The sequence below is a fragment of the Pediculus humanus genome, genomic scaffold (assembly GCF_000006295.1).
Source record: "Pediculus humanus corporis 1103172108186 genomic scaffold, whole genome shotgun sequence".
NCBI lineage: Eukaryota > Metazoa > Arthropoda > Insecta > Psocodea > Pediculidae > Pediculus > Pediculus humanus.
The window spans coordinates 241,777-262,611 of record NW_002987756.1 but is presented as its reverse complement, the minus strand read 5'-3'; the positions used below and the strand labels follow the sequence as shown (position 1 = coordinate 262,611).

Genomic DNA, 20,835 nt, shown 5'->3' with positions numbered 1-20,835 from the left:
GTTTTAATTAAATAAACACGTTTAATAAACAATTGTTTCATCAACGTGAACACCACATTTTTTCTATCTATCTATCTTTTTCTAAGTAATAAACGACGACGACGACGACGACATTCGAACGTTTTCGTATTTTTCTTTAATTACACTTTTTCTTCACGATAATAATACTAAGAATTCCGCACAAACAAAAAAAAAAAAAAAAAAAAACCAAGAAAACAAAAAAGAAAAGAGAAAAAAAAAAAAAACTTTTTATTACAAACAAACGGGTCTCATGTACTACACCAACGAGGTTCGCGCAAACGACTGATCCCCACTCGACAGACATGAAAAGATCAAGGAAGACTCAAATGTGTGACGCATCCCCTCTCCAACTAAAAAATTCGTTTTTTTTTTTTTTTTTCCTACTTCTACCTCTATGGCCCTGCCTCCTCCTCCTCCTCCTTATCCCCACCACTTTTTATACCACAATAATAATAATAATAATAAAGCTTTCGCGTAAAAAAAAAAAAAAAACAGGGCGTTATCGCGCAATTTCAAATTTTTTTTTTTTCTACGTCAATAATATTCCATTTATGAAAAACTTATAACTATTAAATATGAAAAATAATAATAATAATACTTTTCTCTTATAAAGCATTCGAGAAGGTCAACGAAAAACAAAAAAAAAAAAATGGCCGACAATCACGTGAATCTGTGAAATTCTTTTTTTTTGACGTCGATCTCATTATTTTTACAATTAAAACGTTTCATTATGCGTAATATTTATTAAATTGTGCGTGTGCGTGTGTGCGTGTGTGCATGGTAGCGTTGCATGTATTATAATAATAATAATAATAATAATAATAATAATAATAATAATAATAATAATAATAATAATAATAATAATAATAATAATAATAATAATAATGAGTAATTTAATTAATTAATTAATTACGCGAAATCGTAAATAATAAATGATATTTACGATCGTGGCATAAGAAATAATTATAAACAAAGAAAACAACGTAAACAACCCTCGATTTTCTTATTAAATTTCAAAAAAAAAAAAAAATTTCCCTCCAAAAACAAATATCCCTACCAAACGGGGATTTTATCCAGTCAGCCAACCAACAACGTAACATCTGGGCAACATTTTCAGGTTACTTAAATTCAATGACGACATTTTCTTTTCTTTTATTTTCTTTTTCTTATTCACCGGAAGTTTAATAAAAGAAGGAACCGGTCTTCCTAGTTTTCAGCAAAACGCCTCCTACTGACGGCTGTTTCTTTCTTTTTTTTTTTATTTAAATTAAAACCAACCTTTTTTTTTCTTCTCATATTCTCTATCTCTCTCTCTCTCTCTCTCCTTCAGAAATTTCCCTAACTATTATTATTATTATTATTATTAACAAACGCATAAATATTTTTTGTGTGTGTGCGTACGTTTTATTTTATAATAAACGGTTGAAAAATCGAACCAATCGCGTTCGAGAAATCCACCGAGATTTTTAAAAAAAATCCCCATCATTATTATCATCATTATTAACATTTTTAAAAAAATTTATTCGATAAAAAAAAAAAAAAAAAACAAATTATTCACTTTTTAGCAGAAAAAAAAAAAAAAAACAAACTTTCGAATTGCTAATGTATAATAAAATCATGACTTGCTTTTTTTAAATTTAACGGAAATGGGTGAAATTCTTGCAAAATATTTTTTTCCAATTTTTTTTTTTTTTTTTTTTAAATAAAATTTCCCAATTAAAAATTAAATTCTAATTTGAATTACTTTTTGAATAATCGATAGAAAGAGAGAGAGAGAGATAGAGAGAGAGAGGGAGAAGGAGAAGGAGGAGTAAAAAAAAAGTTTCGGAGAAATCGGAAGTAATAAAGACTACTCTGATGACTCCACTTCCTCCCGCTCCTTCTCCTCCTCGTCCTCCATTAAGTTTTTCTATAAATGGTGTATCCCTACTCGAGAAATTACGTGATGTGCCAATAAAAGAGTCTTTAACGTCTACTGCTACTACTACTACCCATCTACTACTCATCTACTACTCATCTACCAACATAAAATTAACAATAATTTTCCATTAAAACAAAACCATTATTATATACGAACGCGTCGTCTGCTAAACATTTTCATTCTTTCAACAATTTATTCGTCAAACTTATCATTAAATATTATCAATAATAATAATAATAATAATAATGGCTCGTGCGTTTTGATTTTTTTTTTTTTTAATTTAAAGATCGTATAACATCCTTTTGTTCCTCCCCTACCCTCCCCTCCCCTCGAAAATATATGTCGAAGAAGAAGGAATGAAAAGCAATAATCAAATAAAAAAAAAAAAAAATTTAATACACGTATAAATGCAGAAAATAAAAACTACCCAAAACCGGAAATCGGTACATCCTCCTCATTTTCTTTCTCTCTCTCTCTCTCCCTTACTCTCAGTATGGGGAAGAAAAAGAAAAGAAAAAAAAAAAAAAAATGGCAATTGTCGCGTGACACGTTGTAATTCGAAACTTGCTATATCGCGGGTCTAAAACGCCATTTTCTTTTTTTTCTTTTTTTTTTTTTTTTTTTTTAAATAGTCTTTTGTTTAATGCAGGAAGTTTCGTTCATCTTTTGTGAACGATGGATAAAAATCTCTCTCTCTCTCTCTCTTTCTCTCTCTAACCCACCAGGTGTTTTTTTTTACTTCGGGCACGATCCTCCTTTAAGAAAATACAAAAAAAAAAAAAAATGCTGATGCTGTCGAAAACGATTGTCGCAATTAATCCACACTTAATAAAAAAAAAAAAAACGTTTGTTTGTCGTCGTCATGTGATGATTGTTTGTTATAACAAACAACGCGACATTATAATAATAATAATAATAAGAGTTTAAATGGGAGGAGAGACAAAAAGAAAATTACATTTTCGTAGTCTAAAACCACGGCGACAAATTTTTTACTCTTTCCCATCAAAATATTAACAAACGAGGAGGAGAGAAGGGGGGATATTGGGGGGGGGAAATGGGAAACAAACAAACAAACTTTTCAATCAAAACTACATAAAAATCCAGTCCGCCAGTCGTAGAGTAATAAAAAAATAAAATAAATAAATAAATAAATTTATTTTTTTACTTTTTTGTCGTCGTCTTTGTCTTTGTCGCAGTAATGTTTGTTTTTTTTAAAACTTTTGTCGCTAAAATTCAAAACCGTTTGAGAAAAAAAGATGATTTCCTAATGCCACACCCAAATTTTTTAACCAGATGCGTTTTATTTTTTCCCGCCATTTTTCTTTTTAAAAACCTTAACGTTAGTATATTCAATTTTTTAAATTTGCACAAACGTTCGACTTGGTAGAATGAATAACTAGAACTTCTTCTTATTATTATTAGTGACGTAATAATATATTTAATTATGTAATTTTCCCTCGTGTGTTCTACCATGTGAGTCCTCGTAGTCGTCATTGACGTCATCATCGTCATTTCTACTTGCACAATTTTTCGCGCATCCGTAAATCAGAATGAAAACAAACAAACAAACAAACAAACAAACTCACCATTCGATCGAAAAATAACATTAAAAACAAAAATTTTTTTCATATAAAAACCTCAAAAATAAATTTTCTCATCTAATTACATAATTATAGTTATTCCAACAAACAAACGAACAAACAAACAAATTTAATTTTTAAATCATCATCATCATCATCATAAAACAACTTTTTTTTTTTTGTTTTTGTTTTTTTTACTTCGTTTGCCATTTTATTGCGCCTTCGATTTTTTTTTTTTTTTTTTAAATTAACAAAGAAAATTATAAATTCGACAATGGTTTACCAACAACAACAAACAACAACACACGCACCTAAATGTGGTCCATCCGTGACATGGAATACATTGTTTTGTTTTCGTTTTATGTTGGATTTATATCAGTGAACAATCCATAAAAAAAAAAATTTTTTTTTTTTGGGTACGCTCAGTTGAATTTCAATTTTCATTAGCGATTTCGACAACAACCACAACAACAAACAACAACAGTGCAAAATAATAATAATAATAACAACAACCCGCAACGATTATAATAAATAAAAGCACGTTACCGTGAATTTTTATTACATAACCCGAAAAAAAAAAAACTTCTTACATTAATTAATAAATTAAATATTAAATAAATAAATAAAAGAAAGAAAGAGAGAGAGAGAGAGAGAGAGAGAGAGAAAAATTAATTAATCGAACTAAAAAAGAGAAAGTTTGACATATAAAAAAAAAAAAAATCGCCAGGTCAAGTGTAAACACAAACGCAAATTTACCTATTGTTATCATCATCATCATCATCATCATCATTATTATTATTACTATTTCCTGTTTTCTTAAAAAAAAAAAAACTGCGTATATACGAAATGAATAATGGGCTAATTGTTTTTTGAACTTTCTTATAAAAATTTTCTTTCTACCTTTGCTTGTTTGATACTCGAAGGGTAATAAATAATAATAATAATTATTATTATTATGATAGCGCAAAACAAAAAAAACATAACGTCAACAACATTGTGAAACATTGTGCAATTCGAACGTCATTAAAAAAATTTGCACAAACAAAAACAAACAAACAAACAAACAAACAAATCCCAATTAATTTTTTTTTTTTTTTTCCAAAACAATTTAAATTCAATTTACAAAAACTAATAAATAATAATGATAATAATAAAATTTTCCCCTTTCTTTTCCTTCCTTTCTCTCTCTCACTCACTCTCTCGTGCGACAGGTAGTAGTAATAATAATAATAATAATAATAAAATAATTTTTTTTTTAAATAAAAGGTGCTAAAATAAATTTTTTTTTTTCCTTTTCCTTAATGCACTCCACTGTCACGCACACCCCTACACGCACTCACGCACGCGCGCACCTCTAAGGGCGTATATAAAACGGGGTTGAATGAATTTTTTTTTTGTTTTTCCCGTCGATGTCGAAAATGAAAGAAAGAACAAACAAACAAACAAACAAACAAACAAAAAGAAACTTACCATCGGATAGAGAATATTGCGATGAATGATTTCCAGGCGATAAAGTTCCACTTGACGATGATGTCTTATGAGATTTTTCATCGTGTCCTCCCTGATAATTACTCAAAAGATCGTTTAAATCAGGTACGCAAACGGATTCGTAAACATGACCGGGATTAACGGGATGATCGACGGGATGATTTCTATCTCTTTCTCGATCCACTTCTACAATTGTAAAAACAAAAAAAAAAAAACAATAAAAAAAATGAAAACAATTAAAAAATAACAAACAGTTGTTTTGAACTTTTTTTTTAAATAGAATAATATAAGATAATGAGTATGTAAAACAAAATAAGAGAGAGAGAGAGAGAAAACAATATGGAACAACAACCAAAGAAAACTCGTTTGCCTTGTCTGGATTATTAAGGTAAAACGTTACAACAACAACAAACAAAAATTATTAATTAATTAAAATAAATAAATTAAATAAAGGAAATGAAATTATTTATTATTAAAAATAAATAAATAAATAATAATAATGATAATAATGATAAAAGTTTAACAACTTTTTTTTTTTTTCTTTTGGAATTAATTTCTGTTCAGCCATTGAACCTTCTCCTTCCCTCCCCCTCCTCCCCCTCTTCCTTCTCCTATCTATCTATCTTTGGTTGTTGTTGTTGTTGGTGGAGTTTCATATCGAATATCATAACTTTCTCGGGTCAGTGACTTCTTTCTATTTTGAATGAAGTCGTCGTCGTCGGTGTATATATAAAATTTTTTTTTTTAAATAGTCGGATGGATGGTTAATAAAACTCAAACAAACAACGGGGAGAACAAAAAAAAAAAAAAAACGAAAATCGCTGAACCGATGATGTCAGTGGAAATATTTAATAATAAATAAACCTGAGAAGAGAATGAGAGAGTGAGAGAGAGAACCTGAAATATATCGAAATGGAGGGAAGAGAGAGGAAGATGGGCAGGCAGGGAGGCAGGGGGCTGGGGAGAGAGGGAGGGAGGAGCAATGGGAGTTTTTTTTTTTTTTTTTATTAGCCTGGCTAAGCGCAATAATTTCTAGCTACCGTTTAGAACAATGGTTTTTGTATGTCCATTAATATCGAACATTTCCTCGGGGGTCATAATAATAATGAATAAAATTTACATTTTTTAAAAAAACCGAGATCTGCCAAGTCAATTTCATTTGTTTATTACTAACAGACCGGGTCGTTAAATAAAAAAAAAAAAAAAAAAAATTTGAACTTTTTTCCCTGATTTGACTCCATTTTGAATTTGCATTTCCCCCCCCCCCCAAAAAAAAATAAAATTTATTTAAGACAAAACAAACGAATCGAACCGAAAACTACAACGCAAAACTCTCTCTCTCTCTCTCTTTCTCTCCATCTCTCCATCTCTCTCTCTCTCTTTCTCTCCATCTCTCCATCTCTCTCTCTCTCTTTCTCTCCATCTCTCTCTCTTTCTCTTTCTCTTTATCTCTCTCTCTCTCTCTCTATCTCTCTCACCGTCTTCTTTTTTACGTAACCTTAAGAGCAAAAAGAGAGAGAGAGAGATCAAATTAAAAGGTTAAATTTATATTATCCCGTTATTATTATTATTTTACTTCCTTTGATTCTAACTAACCGAATAATAATAATAATAATAATGTATGTCACAGGTTTTTTTTTTCTTCTGACACGAATAAATACTTTTAATTTTCATTGACAATTCAAATAAAAAAAAAAAAAAATAGGTTATCCTTTATTTTACAATTGTTTCTTTTCTTTTCTTTTTGAAAGCGTTTAAAGAGAGAAAGTACGTTAAAAACAAACAAAACAAAAGCAATTTTTTGCTAAAATAATATTTATGTCGATTTCTGAGGAGGAGACTCCTCCTTTAACTTGTGCCCTTCCCCCTCCCGCCTCTCCCCTCTCTCCCTCTTTTCAACTTACCTTTTTGTAAAATTTCCAAATGTTCCCATAAGATATCACCGGTGAATGGGGGAGCTCTCGCTAAGAAATTTTCTTTTCCCATGGCGCAAATATCTTTTCCTTTCATGTAAAATTGTTGTATCGACACTCCTTCCAATGAAAATTCTCTGATGGCCCAGCAGAGCCAATGAGCGACGTGCGTTTCGGTCCATTGCTTTGGATCTGAAATAATAATAATAATAATAAAAAACCACGAACGGTCGATTAGTCGATTAGTATATATATTGTGCTCAATATGTGGGACACGACGTAAAGTCATCTCTCTCTCTCTCTCTCTATTGTTATTCGATGTAACTTTGCTTTCTCTCTCTCTCTTTACGTGTACATAAAACGTTTATTTATTAGAATTTGTTAATAAAAAAAAAAAATCATACGGTTAAATATTTGCAAATGATGAAGAAGACCTCGATTACGTAACGCGAAAAGAGAGAGAGAGAGAGAGAGATGGAAAACACGGTTGAGTAATGTTCCTTTTTTTTTTTTTAAATAATTTTTCGCTTCGATGCAAAAAAAATTTATGAAAACTATACATAATACAACTTACCGAACTAATTAAATTTTTTTTTTTAAAAAAAAGAAGAAAAAAAAAGATTTCAAGTGACAAAAAGAGGAAAAAATCCAACCAAGACCTGTTTTTTTTTTTTTTCTCTCTTTTTTTTTTTACTATGCTAACACAAACATGGCGGCGGCATATTATTAAAGAGCGATCATTTTGTTTACACGGGTAAACTTTCTAGTATTCCTTGTTTGCCCGTCGATAGAATTATTGTTTACTCACAAATCAGTTAAATATTAGTATTTTTATTAAATGACGAAAGGGCATAAACGTTAAATTTATTTACTCTCGCTATTTCCCTCTCCCCACCTCCCCGACCCGGGGAAAAAAACCCCCCTTTAAAAAATCGACTCGTTGCCATTTTTTTTTTTTTCCCCTGCTAAATGGATTCTTTTCGTAAATGTGGAAGAAAAAAAAAGAAAATTTATGTAAAAGGGAAAATTATCGGTTAAAAATCGAAAAAGAGAGAGAGAGAGAGAGAGAAAAAGTTTTACTAATGAAAAACCCTTTTAACAATTTTTATTAATTTAAAAACTTGTAAAAATCTTTTCCTCTCTCTCTCACACACATCCACCCACACACTCTCTCTCTCTCTCTCTCTCTCTCTGTTTTGGAAATTTAAATTTTTTTTTTTTTCGCGCCCAAAATATTTTATTCGCTTGGATTTTTGCATCTCAATAACGACAAACTCGCAGTTAAACATTTAATAATAATAATAATAGTAATATATAATATGGCGACGAGGGGGGAGGAGGAGGGAAGTGTAAGAGAATCGAATTAATACCTTAAAAGGGTTGATTCGGTCAGATTTTCGAAAACAGGAGGAAGTTTATACATATTCGAAACGTTTCTAAAAAAATTACTCAAATCGATTTTTCTTCTTCTTCTTCTTCTTCTTCCTATTCTTCATCCTTAATTCACTTGACTGGACAAAAAGATTAGAAAGAGAGAAAGAGAGAATGAGAGAGAGAGGGATGTAAAGAGTCAATCAAAAGATCAAAGCAGTAGTCAAAGAAGATATCGAAAAGGGATTGCGGTAACAATTATAATGGGTTTGCCTTTTGTCTTGCACTTTTTTCATCAACCCCCCAACCCCAACACCACCACCATCCTCACCTACTATCTACCTAGTCTTCTTTTATCGTTGCCATGGAAGAATCAAAAACTTTTCTCTCGTTACTTTTCTTTTTATAATTACTTTCTTCAAATGTTTCCCCCCCCTCCTTTTGAAGGACCGTTTGCGAGAGAGGGGACAGAGGGGGAAAAAAAAGACTTTTCATCAATTATCATTCATTGGGTCAAATTCCTTTTTTTTTCGAAACGATAGGGAGAGGAAAAAAAATCTCGAACGAAACAAACGACAAACAACGTTCGCGTTTTTGTCACACGAAAAAAAAAAAAAAAAATCTTTTTCTAAAAGACAATAAGAGATAAGAAACGGATACAAACAAACAAACAAACAAACAAACGCCGAACGAACGAACGAACGAACACCGCGTCCATGGATTTTTTATTCGTTTCGGCGGGTTTTGTAAATATAAAAATTTTTTTTTTTTCTTTCATTTAACCCCAACTTGCCCCGACGTGCAAGCAAGAAAGCAAGCAAGCAAGCAAACAAACAACAAACAAAGACGATTAAAAAAAAAAAAAAAAAAACTCACCTTTTACAATGTTTAATTTTAATTGTTCCTTTTCCCAAGATGCGAACGAGGCCTTTAAGGCCTCAGTCATTTTTTTATTGGTTCCAGGAGTGAGAGGTGGTACTTGTGCGGGAATATCTAAAAACAAAATAAAGAAATAAATAAATTTACAACCTTTCAAATGATGATAATAATAATAATAATCATATTAATAATAATAATGAGAATAATGATGATGATGTTCGTTTGTCAATCGATTCGTCGTGGGATTATTATGATTATTATATTAGAATTTTAAAAACTCCAACTTATGTTTGGAAAACCATAATCGAAAAATGATAATAATAATTAATAATAAATAATGATAATGATAATAACCGCACGTAAACAAAATAACGATAAATAAAAAGATGAAGAGGGGACAGAGAGAGAGAGGGAGGGAGGGAAAAAAATTAGAGTGATGAATTACATCCGGAAAGGAATAAATACGACAAAGTAAAGGCGAAAATAAAAGAGAGAAAGAGAGAGAGAGAGAGAGAGAGAATACACGCATATATTTTGTATATGCATACGCATGTGCGTGTACGAAAAAAAATGATGATACGATTTGAAATTATATTTTTATTGCACCTTTTTTTTTTTTCTTTTCAAAGCAAGCAAGCAACCGCGGGGGGGTATTCTCCTCCTCCCTCCCCCCATTTATTACTCAAACAAACACTTACGTCATTCGACCAATAACGGTTTTTTTTTTTTTAAAACAGGAAAAAAAAAAAAGAAAATGAATGAAAATTAAATAATTTTTTTTTCTCTCTCTCTCTCTCTCTTTCTCTTTTTCATTGATAATTTTATTTGATTTTAAATTAATAAATAAACGCGAACCCTAACCCTCCCTACCACCTACCACTAATATTATTATTATTTTCATCTTTTTTTAACTCATTTATTTTCTCTCTCTATCTCTCTCACTCTCTCGTGATGACTTGTTTCCGCTCTGTTTTTATAATAAATCTAATTGTTTTTGATATTAATTAAATATCTTAAATAAAAACTAATTTTTTCATTCTATTTTTTTTCTTCCTTCTCCTTCCATAATACCTTTAACTTTTATTTAGTGGGGAGGGAAGGGGGAGAAGTGGGGGAGGGGCGAGATGACGGGGGGAAAGAAAAGGTAATTATTTCCATCATTTTGAATTACGAATTCCAAACTTTTACCATATAAAAAAATTCGATGCAAAATTTTTTGTTTTTTATAATCGACCGTCGTTTGGTGTATTAATAATAATAATAATAATAAAATTAAATCGTTAAATGATAATAATAATAATAATTTTACGTTTAAGTAAAATAAGTTATTACATAAACATAACGGGAAAAAAAAAAAAAAAAAAGTAAAATGCCTTTCGGTCATTTTTCCATTTTTTTTTCTTTCATCGCGTCTTTATTGTAAAAAAAACAAAAATAAAATTTTTTCATGTTTTGTTTTGTTTTTTTGTGAATCCCCATACAAACAACAAACAACAAACAAACAAAACATGTACTGTTATGCTATTCGCGAGTGTGTGTGTGTTTTTAAAAGCCTAACCTAATCGAAAATATGTCACATATTTCATCAAAATGAATTTTTTTTTTTTTTTTTTTTCAAATTAAATTTCAGATTTCGTACATTTGATTTTATCATCATCATCATCATCATCATCCACATCAATAATTATTATTATTATTATTATTTTTCGATCGAAAGCACGACGACGACGACGACGAGAGACTCGACTCCTAAATTTGAACTCGAATACCTGACGATACTACTTGCCAAAAAAAAAAAAAAAAAAAAAAACGATCGAATATTCGAGAATTAAAAACAAACCGTTAAATTTAATTGTTTTTTATTTTATTTTTTTATTGATTAATAGAAATCATTACGAATCGCATACACGCACGCACTCACGCACAATCAATGGCGATCGATCGATCGATCAATCGTTTCTTCTTCTTCTTCCTACGCGTAAAAAATTTTCAACCAATCTCGATTACTCGTTTTGTACAAACTCCACACACACACTCACACATTCGATATAAAATCGATATCGAAAATATATATCGAATGAATGAACATTATCGATTTCGACACCTTTTTTTTTTCTTCGACCTTTAAAAAAAAAATACCCGCGGAAACCTTACGAATCGATAGATCGATCGATCGATTTTCACGATTTTTTCATGTGACGATCCGCCATTTTGTTTTTCCTCTTCTCTTCCATACGTTTCTCTATTTAACTAACTTTCACATTTTCTTTTGAGAATTGTAAAAAAAAAAAAAAAAAAAAAAAAAAATTGCCACACCCTCGCCCGATGTAAAAAACGAATATACTCGATCGCACGCGCACACACTCACTCCCTCTCGCACACCGCTATAATAATAATAATAATAAATTGTATTTAATTACATGCTAAGGACTTTTGTTGAAGTTTTTCTTACCTTTAAACCTAGCAATCGATTTCATGCTTTTGATTCCCATAACTAAAAATAAAAACTCTCCCCGTTTCTCCCATTTATTCCCTTCGAAATGAGTTCTTTTATCTTTCACCTATCCGTTCGGTGATTGAATCTCGTTGAAAAATCGAACGCGAAATAATAATAATAATGATTATGAAAAAAAAGCACTACTTTCACAAATGAATTCGTACATGATGACGTGCATAATTAAATTTTTTCTTTTTGTTTCTTTCACTTATTTATACTCCGAAACTTTTTCATTTTTATATATATATTACGAATATCTCTCATAGAATGTTTTATTTATTACTATTATTATTATTATTATTATTTTTAATCAACGTTCTCATTTCACGTTTATTTAAAAAAAAAAAAAAAACCTACACGAATCGACAAAAAGAAAAAGGAAAATTACAAAAGTGACAACAACAACAACGTGGAAGTAGATCTTGACGATAAGTTTATCGTGGCATAAGTTTATCGGTAAAAAAGGGGAAGCAACGCAGTATTCGACAGTAACGGCATTACAAACAACAGACATAATCATAATTTTATTCCAATTAATTTTCCATAGAGAAAAAAAACAAAACCTCAATGTAAAACAAGTTACAAAAGACGGTATGCAAAAAAAAAACGACGACGACGACGACGACGATGATAATAATAATGTTATTGGCATTAAGCCCAATATTCCACAGCTCGTGTATATTCTTACTAAATGAATAACTTGCAGATTCCATTTCTAATTAGTAAGAAATAGATAGAATCGACATAGGAATTATAATCGTACACTATGCCCATCATCATCATCATCATCATCGTCGTCGTCGTCGTCATGTACCTGTTCATGCACATCATATTCCAAACAAACAAACAAACAACAATGGTGGTTAAACTCTATACAACAATTTATATGCAAAAGGACAAACTTCCGTTCGTAACTTTTTGAATTTAAGTTTTTTTTTTTTTTTTCATTGGTCGTCTGCCTGGTGCGAGAGCTGATTCAACTCGCCGCTTCATTCACACTCTTTGAATTATAATTATTATTATTATTATTATTATTATTACTTTTAACATCACGGATTAAATTGTATGCGAGTGAGTGAGTGAGCAAGTGGGGAGGTATGTGAGATAAACAATAAGGAAAAAGTTTTTTAACATCATCATCATCATCATCATCATCATCGATTTTCGGTTACGCATACGAGGAAGGAAAAGTTAATAAAAAAAAATTTTATCGATTGATTCATTTGATTGACGCCATTTTGGAGAGAACGAGAATAAAATAAAAAAAAAGTAGTAGTCAAAGACTCGCGTTCATTTACCACCTTTATATCAAAAACAACAAAACCGGAAGTAGAAGCAGAAGAAGAAAGAAAACCGCGGAAAGAGCAACGAGTTAACATTTAAATGTGGTCAGTTTTTCAGGAAGAAGAAGAAGAAGAAGGAGTTTCAATATAACAAAGCATTGCCATCATCAATTGAAAATAAAAATACCAGACGTGTAACTAGTTATCATGTGAGCCCGTGCCAAATAATAATAATAATAATAAAATTCCTCTCCTTACCCCTCACACTCACCCACCCACCCTCCTTCCCTCCACCTTCGATTCATCGTACCCGAATAGGTTTTCTTTAAACGTTTTTAAATATTTAAATTATTAATTAAATATCATTTTTTTTTAAACGTTATAATCATTATCATTATTATTGGAAATTCTTTTTTTTTTCAAGCGGTGCCAACGTAACAAATGAAAAAAAAAAAAACAATGATGACGATGACGACGATTTGGAACAAAAAAAAATTTTATTAATTTTTTTTCATCTGTTTTTCGACATTTAGGAAGTCGTTAAAACTTGATTTTATTTTTTTTAATCATCATCATCATTATTATTATTATTATCATTATTATCATTACTATTTTAACTAATTTCTCTTTTTTTTTTTTTTAATTAATTAATTAAATTCATTTTTACTACGCGAACCAACTCATTATTCCTCTCCTATATTTATAACGACGATTAATATTCTCGTAACAAAAAAGAAAAATTAATTGGGGGGGGGGGGGCAGGAGTGCGTGAGTGCGTGTGAAAAAAGATGCGACAAACAAACAAACAAACAAACGAAATCAATACGTAAGAGTTTTCATTCATTCGAAACCAGGAGGGCCGATGAAGCTGTCTCTCCTTAGGATGAGTATATGGTCGGTTAAAGGCCTAAATCGTCACGATTTAAAGACGGATGGATGGATGGATGGTAGGATTATGGTCCCCCACCCCCCCTTACCCCCCCGATAAACGTATGGACGGATGGATGGATGGATGGATGAGAAACATTGCCAAAATTATTCATTCAAATTCATTAATGTCTCATCGCGATCTTTTGACAGACTCTAAACCGAAATCCGGTTTTTTTTGTTTTTATTTCTCTCTCTCTCTCTCTTTTTTTTTTTTACAAAAACAAATTTTCAAATCGTTTCAATAAATTTTTCATCTCTTTCTATTTTTTTCCCACCTTTTTAACGGAAATTTATTTATTTATTTTTTTTTGAAATTTCTTTCATCGATTCTTTAACATTAAATATATTTTAATTACAATTAATTATTATCTCTCTCTCTCTCTCTCTCTCACTCACTCTTTAAACAAACAAAGAAAGTTTTAAAAATATTATTATTATTATTATTTTTTCCTAAACACAAACATTGGCACAAATGCAGCAAAAAAAAAAAAAAAACAAAAATTTTTAATAAAATGCCAAAAAAAAATTTTTTTTTAAAAATATTGGCCAAATAATTACTCCTCTCCCCTCCATCTCGTCCTCTTTTTCTTTCTCTCCCTTCCTCCCCCCATTTCCACCCCCCGCGTTCGAAAATTAATTATGTAACGGTTTTTTTTTTTAAAAACTATTTTTAATCAAAATATCTCCATCGAACTCTATGGGGAAAAAAAAATCAAATCGCTTTCACGCGTGTGTTAACAATCAAAACAAACAAACAAACAAACAAGAGAAAAGACACCGAAACGATTTTTTATGCAAACCATCATCATCATCATCATCGTTCGACACCAATAAAAAAAGAAAATTTTTTTATTAAATGACGAAAAAGAAGAAGAACAACTACAACTACAACAACAAACGCAACAACAACAACAACAACAACGTTAATCTAAATAATTAATTTAATATTAAGTAATAATTTACAAAAAAAAACAATTAGGGTAACCAAATGTAAAAAAAAAAAAAAATTCGAATGAATTCAAACGTTGGGAAATAATAATAATGATAATAATAATAATAAAAATTAATTTTTCAATTCCATTAACTTTAATTTTAATTTTAATTTTTTTTCCCCCATTTTTATTTGGTTTGAAGAACGAAAAAAGAGAGAGAGAGGGGGGAAGAAAGGGGAAGAGCAAAATTTATGGGGGGGGGGAAATTTTTTTATTTTTTGGGGGGGGGTGAAAACTACGTAAAAAAAAAATTAAAATTCGCGTTTCGCAACGTGTTTTCACAAATTTTTTTTTTTTTGTTACTTCCGGTAAAAAAAAAAACTCGTAACGGAATGACAACAAATAAACTTAAAAAAAAAAAAAAAAAAAAAAAAAAAAAAAAAACGTGGAAAAAAAAAAATAAAAAAATTCTCCCGTTTTTTTTCCCCTTTAAATGAGGAAAAAAAAAAAAAAAATTTCACGGCCGAACGGGAAAATAATAATAATAATAATAATAATAATAGTGGTAACAACGATAAATAAAAAAAAAAGGAATGATTAAATAATAATAATAATAATAATAATAACGTTTATGATGATGACGAAAAAGCTTCTTAAAAAAAAAAAAAAAACTAAAAATAAATTTAAAACTGATTAGTGAACCCATTTCCGTTCCACTTTTTTTTTTTCATTTTTTTTCCTAATCAATTAGTCGATTCATTAAAATGGAGAAAGAAAGAAAAAAAAACGTTTATGCTTATGACGTTAAAATAATAATAATAATAATAAATTATTAATTAAGACAAAAAATAAAAAATAAATTTTTTCCTCCCCCCGTAAAAATCGACTATATCGAAAATGTAAAGAAAAAACGTCAACGACGACGACAACGACGACTGGAAAAAAACTTAGTGACGTCATCATGACAATACGACGTCATGACGAAAGCAAAGAAAAAATTTTTTGAAAATCCCTGGAAACACTTAAAAAATCCACGCGCGTCAAAAGTTTTCGACAAATATTTTCTTTTTACATCAATTCTCAAAAATAATTATTACTTATTTACTTATCATTATTATTATCATTTTCAATCAATCAATCAATCAATAGTAATAATAATAATAAATTTACTTGTGTGAAAAAATCAATTAATAATTCTATGAATAATTTTAATATTATCACGAATACGACTACGTCGCAATATATCATCACCATATATATTATCAACATAAATAATTCTAACAACCAACGAGGAAAAATTTTACTAAAACAAACAAACAAACGAGCGAACAAACGAGAGAGAGAGAGAAAGAGAGAGAGAACAAACAATTAAATAAATAATTATATAAAAAAATTTACGTATGTAAAAACGTTTAAAACCGTGAATAAATTTTAAACGGCGCACGAATCACATTTTCATCAATTTTCGCATAATTATTTATTTATTTAAATTTTTCACCTATTTATTATTATTATTATTATCGCGACACTCCCCGCACGCACTCCCGCGCACTTACGCACACACGCACAATTCTGAAAAATACGCACACACGGTTTTAACTGTACACGTGCTGCGTTTTTTAAATACGTGGAAAAAAAATTTAAAAACGCGAAAAAAACGAAACAAATAAAAATATTATTATTATTAATAAAAATAATAATAAAATAAACAACAAACACGACAAACAACAAACGAACAAACAACAAACAACAAAACGTTTTTATTACCGAATAATAAACTCAAACTCAAGTGCAAGCTCTGTGAATATGAACGAAGAGTTGTTATGAATGACTGGTAACGTATGTTGGGTGTCCCGATTGTCCGTTATTACACGAGACGTTGTTACGAGTTCAAGTTGTCACAAGAAAGCGCAGCCTATACCACGACCCTCTCCAGCTTTTTTCTTTCTTTCTTTTTTTTTATTTTTTACGTAAGGTTTTTTCTCTTTTATTTAATTTCACAACGTTTGAGCAACGTTTTTTTCCCCCCCGTTTGTTTACGTCGATTGCAAAAATCACAAAAAAATAATAATAATAATTTTTTGATTTAAAAATCCTCTCGGGCAAATATAAAATAAAAAAAAAAAAATTTCTTACGATATCTACATCCTCCTCCTTCCTCCTTCCCCCCTCCCCACCCCCCATTCCCCCCACCCGAACATACGTACAAAAATTTCGTAACTGTTATTATTATTATTATACGTTTTCTATTTATTATTATTATTATTATTTTCTTATTCTTCTCTCCCGAAAATTTAATTATAACTTTTGACCGGTGTCGGTTGTAGTAGTCGAACTTTAATTATTTTCAAATTTTCAAAAAAAAAAAAAACGACATTAATAATAATAATAATAATAATATTTATAAAATTACGTTCGAATTAAAAAAAAAAAACTCATTATTATTATTATTAATAAAATAAAATAAAATAAAGCAGACGAGAGAAAAATTATACATTAAAAAAAAAAGTCTCGAACTTTTTATGTCAATTAAATGAATGAAAAGAGAAAGAAAGAAAGAAAGAAAGAGTGAGAGAGTGAGAGAGAGAGAGAAAAAAACCTTTCCGACCCCAAAAACCGTGACATCCATCCTCCCTTTATCCATTCATACACAAACAAAATCTTTTTCTCCTTCTCTCTCTCTCTCTCTCTTTAAAAAAAAAAGCCACTTAACGTAAAATCCACAAACGCATACACACACATGCACACACGCACACACGCACACACGCAACCACTCATAACTATTTTATTTTTATTCGAGTGTCTTCTTCTTTTTTATTTTTAGTTGTTACGCGGGTTAAAAATCAAAAAAAAAAAAAAAAAAGACAAAAATTTAAACGTGAATAGAAAAAGAAAAACTTTTATATCTATCAATCAACCGTACCTTAAATAAATAATAATAATAATGATAATAAAATAAGGTTTATTTACGTATTCAAAAAATTTTCGATTGAAAAAAACAAAAAAAAAAAAAAAACCAATTAATAAAAGGGTTTAGAATCTTTATTTTTTTTTTTTTTTTAAATGCCTGGAACATTTTTCAGGTTTTCTGGTATAACGAATAGAATAGAAAATAAAAAAAAAAACCGTTAATTTTATCGAATCCCCACTCGAATGATAAAAGAAAAAGAAAAAAAAAACTTTCGACGATGCCATCCATCCATCCATCCATCGTACCATCCCTTTTGTTGGAAAAATTTTTATTTCCTTTTTCTATTTTTCCTACCCCCTCCCTCCCTACCTCCCTTTTCATCCCCCAGCCCCCTTACAAAAACGACGCATCCACGAACGAACAGAAGCGTAAAGAAAAAAGATTCGTGTGAATGCAAACGAACAACACGCACAGGGAAAAAAAAAAAGACACCCTTAAAAAACATATTCGTGTCATTATTACATAACATGAATGAAACACATAAACATTCAACAACAACAATACCATCGAAACCTTAGTAATAATAATAATAATAATAAAATAATTTTCAAATTTAAAAAACCTGACCCGATAAAGTAAAAAAAAAAAATAATTTTCATTGTGACGAAAGGAGTATATATACATTTTGCAAAAATTATACGTTTTCTCTTCGTACCATGAAAGAGAAAGAAAGAGAGAGAAAGAAAGAGAGAGAGAGAGGGGGGGGGAGAGGGAGGGAGAACGTTAAAAAAAAACGAGTTAACCGTAATTTAATTCAAAACGAAAATCATTGCAATCTAAAAATATTTTTTGGACGGCCCTACTACTACTACTACCACCACTACTACTACTATTTGCCCTCGAGCAATCGAAACATGAATGAACCGAGAGAGTAAAATATAAAAGCAGGAAAAAAATGAACGAGAAAAAGAGAGAGAGAGAGAGAGAGTGTGTGTGTGTGTGTGTAAAAAGAAACAAACAAAACAACCAACCAAATCCCCTTCTCCCTCCCTCTCCCCTCGAGAACGACAACGACGACGACAAATGAAGATGAAAATCTTTTTGACACAATTAACGGACAAGTTTTACCAACATAAAAAAAAAAAAAAAAATTTGCAAAATAAATTATTATTAAATATAAATGGCATATGTATATGAAAGTTAACAAAATTATATTGAATAGTAATAATAATAATAATAATAATAATAATGCTTTTTCGTTTAAAATAAAAAAGAGCCCGGGGGGAAAAGAAAAAAAAAAACCCAATTTTAATTTTCTCTCTCTCTCTCTCACTCTTTCTCTCTCTTTCTTCCTTGGTAGCGTAAGACTATAAAAACCTGATATTCGATTCATTCATTTTTTTTTTTTACTCGGCAATTCGAGTATAAAAAAAAAATTTTGCTCGGATTATGAATGAAATACGCGGAGAGGGAGGGGGGAGGTCGTTGGGAGAAAGGGAAAATGTGGGGGGCAGGGGCAGGGGGCACCACACGACCGATAATTGATGATTACGTTTCTTTTTCTTTTTAAATTATAACACGGTCGACTTAAAAATTAATTATAATAAAAAAAAAAAAAAAAGAAAATTTCACCTAAAAAAAGAAAATCAACACACAAAACGACGCCCCTATTTTTTTAAATAATGTCTTTATATAAATTTTTCAAATTGTCCTTAATATTGTATAATTTGTAATAAAACGTACAAACAAACAACAAACAAACAACAACCACAAACGGACCTTATTAAAAAAAATTTTTTTTTTTTTTTCATTTTCACCCAGTTCTTAATTACAACTTTTACAAAATGATTTGCCACCCATTTAATAATAAATCCCTTTCTCTCCTTCCTCCCCTCCCCCTTCATCAACTTCTTCGTAATTTTGTCTTTTTTTTTTTTTTTAAACGAAATAATTATAATAATAAAAAGCGGTTTAGAAAAAAAAAAAATCCATCGATTAATGCGGTGAATCGTCGAAAAGCCACAACTCTCTTATTGAACAATAATAATAATAATAATAATAATGAGTTTGTTTTCATCAACACGCTTTTTCCACGTGCGAAAAATAATAAAATAAAAGAATAAAAAAAAAAAAAAAAAAAAAAAAAACATCATAAAAAAAAAAAAAAATTTAAATTTAAATTCAAATTCAAATTCGAACCGTTTGTAAAGATGTAACAAAAGAAAACACAAAAGAATTTCTTTTCTCCTATAAAAAAAAAAAAAAAATTCCCCGTTCCGATCCTTCTTCCCCCCTTTTTCATTCTCGAACCAATAATAATAATAATAATAATAATAATGATAATAATAAAACCGATCAAACACGAAAAAATTTTCCACGCTCAATTCATTTAACATTAAATATAAATTTCGCGATAAAAACAAAAAAATTTTTTTAAACGAAAAAGAAAAAGAAAACAAGAAGAAGAAGGAGATGGAGAAGAAGAAGAAGAAAAAATTATGCGGCAGACATTAACTCGGCCACAAATTAAAAAACCAGCTCAATAATTATTTTAATTGTATGAGAGGAGAACCTGTGAGAAAATGACCTTTACCAGGTTGGTTTACCTTCTTCTTCTTCTTCTTCTTCTTCATTGAAAAGAGAGGGTTTGTAACGCAAAGACATTTCATTTCATGCAAACCTTTTCCGACCTCATCTTAAACATTTGTTAACAAAAACCAATAAGGCCCCCTCCCTTCCCCCCATCACTTCCCTCCTCCTCCTCCTCTAGCCTGTACCTGACGTTGTTAAAAATTTAATTATTAAACAAATGTAAATATTAAAGCCGGTAGTTAGAATTTTATTTCGGGTAAACGAAAACGAACGAGAATCGTGGTAGTAGAAGGTAGTGGCGGTAGTGGTGGCGGGTAGTCGTGGCAGTAGTGTATTCGGGTACCAAAAAAAAATTAACTACAAGAAAACACTCGCTGATAATGCCGCGCGTAATTATAGATTATAATCAACTTTTTTTTTTTTTTTTTACTGCCAATTCAATCCGGTTACGCAGCTTCTTCTCTTTCTTTTTTTTTTCTTTCTTTCATCTTTTTTCGTTCATTTTTTTTTTTCGCGT

The 20,835-nt window shown here is 30.0% G+C and overlaps 1 protein-coding gene across 1 annotated transcript; it reads right to left on the bottom strand.

Moving 5' to 3' along the window:
- Positions 1-4,777: 4,777 nt before the first annotated feature.
- Positions 4,778-10,074, bottom strand: Phum_PHUM420040 (uncharacterized protein; the record flags this gene model as incomplete). Its single annotated transcript, XM_002429049.1, has 5 exons — positions 4,778-4,791; positions 4,993-5,196; positions 6,915-7,115; positions 9,171-9,287; positions 10,035-10,074. 5 exons carry the CDS (start codon positions 10,072-10,074, stop codon positions 4,778-4,780), a joined length of 576 nt encoding a protein of 191 aa, XP_002429094.1.
- Between the last annotated feature and the right edge of the window lie 10,761 nt (positions 10,075-20,835).